The sequence below is a fragment of the Rosa chinensis genome, chromosome 5 (assembly GCF_002994745.2).
Source record: "Rosa chinensis cultivar Old Blush chromosome 5, RchiOBHm-V2, whole genome shotgun sequence".
Taxonomy (NCBI): domain Eukaryota; kingdom Viridiplantae; phylum Streptophyta; class Magnoliopsida; order Rosales; family Rosaceae; genus Rosa; species Rosa chinensis.
In genome coordinates, this window is record NC_037092.1 from 46,216,206 (window position 1) to 46,223,090 (window position 6,885).

The 6,885-nt window shown below is 40.0% G+C and overlaps 2 protein-coding genes across 2 annotated transcripts; one reads left to right on the forward strand and one right to left on the reverse strand.

The window, feature by feature from the left end:
- Positions 1 to 457: 457 nt before the first annotated feature.
- LOC112203936 lies at positions 458 to 1,012 on the reverse strand. Its single transcript, XM_024344833.1, has 2 exons — positions 798 to 1,012; positions 458 to 692 (listed from the first exon to the last, which is right to left on the reverse strand). The coding sequence occupies exons 1-2, from the start codon at positions 1,010 to 1,012 to the stop codon at positions 458 to 460; spliced, it is 450 nt and encodes a 149-aa protein (XP_024200601.1).
- Positions 1,013 to 3,842: 2,830 nt separating this feature from the next.
- LOC112203937 (NAC domain-containing protein 101) lies at positions 3,843 to 4,511 on the forward strand. The gene has a single exon (XM_024344834.1). It carries the CDS (start codon positions 3,843 to 3,845, stop codon positions 4,509 to 4,511), a length of 669 nt encoding a protein of 222 aa, XP_024200602.1.
- The last annotated feature ends 2,374 nt before the right edge of the window (positions 4,512 to 6,885 follow it).

The following is a 6,885-nucleotide window of genomic DNA, read 5'->3' on the forward strand; positions in this document are numbered from 1 at the left end:
GATCGATACCCAGGCCAACCTCGCCGTCGACTTCGGAAAAACCCTCTTCCCCGACGACTTCATCGCCATGCTCCACTGCGAGGTCCTAGACTCCTTCCTCTGACCACACCCAGTCCTGCGGCGCCTCCCTCATCTCCGGCCTAGTCAACCGCCTTGAGATCTCTGCCTTCGTCTCCTCCAACGCGCCCTACATCGTCCACCAGACCAAGGACAACACGCGCCACACACTGGCCTCCTGGCCATGAATCAAACTCACAGACAAAATGGCCTACTACGAAGACCTCGCCGGATGCTGTGTTCTAGTATTGCAATTTCAAATCTTCACATATCTTTTTCATTCCAAACAATAAGATTTTAAATACTCATATTTCTATTCTACAGATTTTAAATACATCAGATTTAAAATTCAAATCCAAATCCAAATTTTGTTTCCAAACGGGACCTTACCTAATTAAGATCAAGTAGCTAAAACACCCTTTGGTGAACTTTGTTCTCCTATCACAATATTCTTTTTCACGTACTTTCTTGCCCAAACATGTTTTCCATTGATAGAAAATTTGGCCTTGCTTTGTCCCTCGAGCACCACTGGAATAAAAGAAGCGGAACGAACCACAAGGCGGGCATATAAAGGCTGCTGATCCGCTACTTGTACTTCTTGCATATGGATAGCATCAAAAAATTCCCCATATTTCCTGTCAATACAAAAAATTATAAAATTTCACAACCAAATCAATAAGATATGCACAAATCCTACGTATGGTAAAAGCATATTCATACCTGGTAAAGAACTCTCTCACTTCCTTTTCAGAAATGGGATACCCTTAGAAAATGTCAAGAAAATAGTCCTATCATCTGCAGACACTTCTTCCTCGACTTGATCCCCCCGAACACCACCGCCTATATCACCACCGTCACCATCATCGTCATGCAAATGCAAACGACTCAGCATATCCGCCATTTCATTATTCAAGAAATCGCTGAGCGCTAAGATCATAGGGATCAACAAATCCATGGCGCAAATTCTCCGAAGGGGACTGAGCAGACACCACAGACACCGCCTTAGCCGCCACACGAGGGTCCCATATTAGTGGATCAACACTACTATTACTGTTAACAACAGCCCCATCCATGGGGTGAGGAGGAAGAGGTCTCCTATGGTTTCCATAGGCGCGTCAAAAGTCGCAGCTCCAATGAGAAATGGATTGTAGTACTTATTGACTAGAACCGTCCTCCTTGCATAATTTTGCGGCTCTGGGTGTAACCCTATTCCGGTGGATATAGGATCTATAGTCTTGTTTTGGCAGTGAGCAGCTGTAATGTACAAGTCCTCAAAGGCTCTCAAGCACACGTCATTGAAAAACAAGGTGAGTCCTCGGATGATGCTGAGGCGGTTTTTATGGAAGAATCTGAGGGTGACGCCTCTTTTGGTCATTCCTTGGAGAATGGGAATATCGTGAGGAATGATATCTGATTCCAAGACCATCGGAAATTCATCGTTTTGAATGACATTGAGGACCATGCATGACTCGTCGGCCATGATGTGGAGGAGGGTGTTGGGGAGAGTGTTAAGGGCTTTGTGAATGAAGTGGGTGACCTTACCACCGTGCTCGAGCCACATCCAAAAGGCCATAATCTGAGCAGAATCGCCCGGGTCACGGCCTAGATGCAATGTAAGACGGGTGAAGAGCTTGCGGTCAATGTTGTGGAAAGAGTAGAACTGTTCTTTGGTGGTTCGGACTTTCAATGGGGACAAAGAAGAGGAGGAGGAAGCCATAGTGGTTGTTGTTGATGCAGGTTGAGAGATTGGTGAGGGTTATGGTGGTGCAAGTGTTGAGTGAAGGAGCGTGGGGTTTTATAGGGTGGTTGAGAGGTTTACGTGGGGTTTTATAGCGTGGGATATAATTTCAATTTTAATTTTGAAGTTGCATAATTTGAGTAATTATCATTGAGGAGTTTCTTGGGAATAAGAGTGATGAAGTTGGAATTGAAATGAGGCATAATGAAACCTGTTTCAAAAAAAACTTTGCACCATAGCTATCACATCAGAAGAAATCACATCCCAACAAGACTGATAGGAATGCACCACTAAACCCATCCGGTCCCGGAGCACTTGAGCCATCCATGGAGAAAACCGTAGTTTTTATTTTATTTCCTCCCCAGAAGGCATTGCTAATAACGCTGCATTCTCTTCATCTGTTACCATCCTTGGGATCACCCGTTCAACCAACCCCGTGTTTATGATGCCGCTGTCATGAGAAAAGGCAGAAGAGAAATGCGCGCTGCACCGCATGATTCTCAATGTCTAGTTGACGTCGGAGAACTTGATTACCCACACGCAAAGAGGATATAGACTGTTTAAGTCTTTGTATCTTTACCATGTTATGCAGAAAAGTCGTGTTCCGGTCTCCATCAACTAGCCAGCGTAACCGTGCCTTTTCCTTCCAAAAAGAATCTTGAATATTCAGGGCCTCTTGATAACATGCATGAGCTGCAGATTCCTGGCTTAATCTGTCAACTGATGGCCCCTGCATGGAAATTGCATGTTGTATGTCTTCTAGAGCAGGCTTAGTTTTCTCAACTCTGACGTCAATTATACCATTTATACCAAAGGAAGACTTGTTCCAGACTTTGAGCATTGCTTTTAGAGCCCTCAACTTCAAAGCATCATTCCTCCTTATAGATGAGAGAAATATGAAAATATTACAGAAGATAACCAAGAATCACACATACAACCCTAAATCAATATGTCAGAAACAGAGTTGCTTAATTCAAGCGACTGACTTTTTAGACTCATATGAACTCCAAAAACAACATAGCCTCACCAAATAAGTTTGTAAAGGAGTGATTATCTGCAGATATGTAGATGGAGAGAACTTAGAGCAGGAGAGTTTCTTTTTGTATTGGCGTCGATATCTTTTGGTTCAGTCTAAAATGGTAAAATGAGATCAGGCAATATAACATATTAGATGAGGGTAATCTAGGTAAAGTCAAGAAGTGATCTCAACTTTTGAAATCCCTGCTTCTAGAAGCACCAATATAGCAGCTTGTAGATTAAAACCCAGTGAAGTGGGAGATTCTGATTATAATCGATGGTTGTTATTTTACCAAACAGCTTCAGCGACATTGAGAAATAAGTTGCTTAATCCAAGTTGAACTCGAGGCCAAATTGGGCCTCTATTGCACAAGGTCACCAGCCTTACCCAAATGAATGCTTCGCTGCTCAGAAAATTCTTTGGTTTAGTTCAGTATTTTTGAGGCTCTAAGTTTGATGTTGTGTCCTCATTAAGTAGCAAGTTTTTCAAAAAATTCTTCTTTTACGTTAATGGTACACAAAATGAAATGGCTTTTCCTATCTTGGTAAATGGTAATTGTGACTTGTTGGAATTCAACATTCATTTCGATCATGTGGCTACAGTGACTGTATCAGGAAAATCATCCAGTGAAGTGTTGACTTTTTGACTTGTTTCCGTGACCAATTAGGATTAGGATTAACCTCCCTCTGTTTACAATAAATAATTAAAACCCCCGCTCGTCCCTCTTCTCTCCTCTCTCCTTTCTCCAGTTCTCTTGCTTTCCCGAAACCCTAATTCTTTTATTTGTGACCGTTGCAAACAAAACCGCGTGTGAATGAGTTGTCTTAAAGAACCGCGTTTGAAAGTGTTCCAACTCCATTTAGGATTAGGATTAGGATTAGCCTCTTTATAAAACCCACTCGTCACTCTTCTCTCTTCACTCCTCTCTCTCAATTCTCCAATTCTCAGTTCTTTTTTCTCTCTGAAATTCTTTCCTTCCCGAAACCCTAGTTCTTTTTCCTCTCTGAAATTCTTTCCATTTCTGCAATCATGGCAATTCGCTCATCAGGCCTCCCAGTCGGGGTCAGGTTCCATCCCACAGACCACGAACTGCTCGATTACTATCTCCGCACCAGGATTGCCATGGGTGACCACTTTCACTCCGATTTCGTCGCCGATTGTCCTCATTTTTACGGAGACAATGAGCCCTGGGTTGTCTGGCAAATCTATGGCGGCGGTGAGTCCAAGAAAGTGGAGGATGAAAAGACTCTCTATTTCTTCACCCATCGGAGAAGGCTGAGTCCCACCACCAAGCGATTTGATCGGAAAGTGGGTTCCGGCACTTGGAGCGGTCAGAATTCGAGAGAAGTTGAGGATGATGGTGTTGTTATTGGGCTCAAGAGGGAGTTCCGATACGAGGGCGGTTGTGATTCTCGTCACAACGACGCTTGGTTGATGCAAGAGTTTCAGCTCATTAATGATGATTCTGATTTTGTACTGTGCACTTTGAGAAAGAACCCTAGAAAGGCACCACCAACCCCAACTGCTCAGGGGAGCAATGTTGTTGAAAATACCAGAGTTAATGACAAAAAGAGAAAGAGCATTGTGGATCAACCCAGAAAGCCTAAATCGAAAAAGCAGAAAAAGGAAGAGAGTTGTCATCAGGAACAAGAAGGCAGCAGTATTGTTGATCAGATGAAAGTGGGAGAGGCCAATTAAGAGTTGGATCAAGATCATGGACTGCTGCAACTAGTACTGTTGCCCTATCCATTTGTTGATGATCAAGATTGTTATTATCCTGAGATTTATCCAGAGCTGTTTGTTGATGATGAGCGTGATTTATTTACTATGGATGAATTACTAGGACGAACCCCAACTTGGGAGGAGGGCAACAACTTCAATTTGGTTACAGGAGTACCACTTCTTTGATAATCTGGTTACAGGAGCTAGGAGTACCACTTCTTAGATAGTTTATTTTAATTTTTTACTCCTCCATGTATCTAATGTACATTTTTTTCATTCTTAAACCAGTTAATGGGTTATACACACTACTTTGTAAATCAATTTCTATCGAATGAAATCAACATCTCTTTAGCTGTGCAATTGTTTTTCAATATCAAATTTGTTAACTTGGTTACTTAATTCCTATTTCTGTCACACATCAGAGTTTCATGTTCTTGTTCTGTCAAACAGCAAATATAAAGAAAACTCCACTTTACAGGACTCTGTCACACAACTAGCTGCAATGAGATTTAAATGAATAACAGAAGGTTTCAACTCGCAATTTGGTCCTTAATAGGATCATACAGGTGCATCTCCGATCCAATGGAGTAGCTTTTATATTATGGAAACAGTTTAAAAATTTATAACCACAATAGACAAAGTAGAGGTGAGAACAAAAGACACTGAGAACTGGAGATCCATTGAAATATAGTACAAAACTAGACAGTATATCCGCGCTTTGCTGCGGGAATACAGTTGTTTAAAAGAGGAATTGCTTTTGTACATGATAATATGGTTGATCTTATAACATTGCAGAATGTTTATGTAAACTAATCAAGAAATTTACAAATTTGATTTTGTTTATGACAGCAACACTTTTTTGCATAGAACCTGCAAAACAGAAACAAATAAACTAATAAAATTAATCTGAACACAAAGTTTATATAGCGAGAATAAAAAGGGAAAAAGAAAAAGAAAAAAGAAGTATGCATAGTGAACTGTAGTGAAGTTTACGCTTCCCGAGACAAAATAATAATTAAAGAGTATAAATATCTCATTGAAATATCCAATCTCATAAAAATGCAGCATCCAAAGACAACCAGCTTGGCCGTTACTCTAGAGTTTTGGTTCGATTAATTATCATTCATTAAAGCTGATTCACATCAGATTACATTAGTTAAGAATCCCTTTTAGTCGTAAAGGGGTTTGAGTTTCTGACTTGTGAGTCATATTACTCAGCAGCAAATTCCTGTTCCTTTCTTAAAAGATTTGCCACAGGATTGGTCAGAGATCAGATCAGAACCTGTAACAGTTATAAAAAGAAGCACAACATCCATACTCAAATCAGATTTTAATCCGAACACAAAGTTTATGTAAAGTTTATATAGCAAGAACAAAAAAGGGAAGAAAAAAAGAAGAAGTATGCATAGTTCTGTACTTAATGCAGAAGGTCAGAATACTCTTGGTGAACCAACTATTGCAAATTTTACACCAATTAATAAGCCACCTCTTTAATCTCTAGCAACTTCTCATAAAACATAGAGCAAAAAGAGTTGTACTTTAGTTGGAATAATGAATTGGATAATGGAGAAAAAGGGATTACCTCAAATTTGGTGTTCTACTAGAAACAGCACCCCGCGCGTTGCTGCGGTTTTATAGTAATGCATTGACATTATGAGACAGCCCAATCGGATTTGAATTCTTATTGACAATCACTCTTGGAACAAATATAAATGGTTACTGAAAACCTTTTACATATTAATAATTCCTTTCATATGCCATGGGTGCCATGCTCTAAAAGATTTAAAACACAAACCCTTTTTCTTTTCTGCGACATGGGAAGAAATCAGGCTATCAAATTTGGTTGCCAAAATGTTAGTAGCTAGGACGACTTGCCAGTACGGCCCTCAATTTTGTGCATCTCACTGCCAAGTTTAGCTTCCAATACTCACTTTCATTTCATCATTTGTCTACATGGCATAACCAAACAAAATGTCAAATAATTAGCACATGAATTAGCAAGAAGTACATTTCACAGGACTCAAAGGAATAACATGACCAAATGGATGGATAAATATGCAACTCTTCATAACTGAAACAGTTTGGCGCATTTGTTAAATAACACAGATTGTAATTCACTAAATCATATGATACTTATACACAGAAACAGTCCTAATTTCCTAAACAATCCAACATATTACAATGCCAAGTTTAGTAATTACTTTTATGGGGTGTGGCTATACATTATTGCTGGTGTAAGGGATTTTATAGCCTTTGCATCACTCACCAAGGACATAAGTCTTTGCAGTTACATTATCTGAATGATACAACTCCAGTCATTCAAACATAAAAAGCAACCTTTTCTAATTCC

Excerpts from the sequence above, each read along its gene's own strand:
- LOC112203936 (XM_024344833.1), bottom strand. The coding sequence starts at position 1,012 with ATGGATTTGTTGATCCCTATGATCTTAGCGCTCAGCGATTTCTTGAAT. Across the intron at positions 693-797 it reads ATCCCATTTCTGAAAAGGAA|GAAATATGGGGAATTTTTTG; the intron begins GTGAGAGAGTTC and ends TTGTATTGACAG.
- LOC112203937 (XM_024344834.1), top strand. The coding sequence starts at position 3,843 with ATGGCAATTCGCTCATCAGGCCTCCCAGTCGGGGTCAGGTTCCATCCC.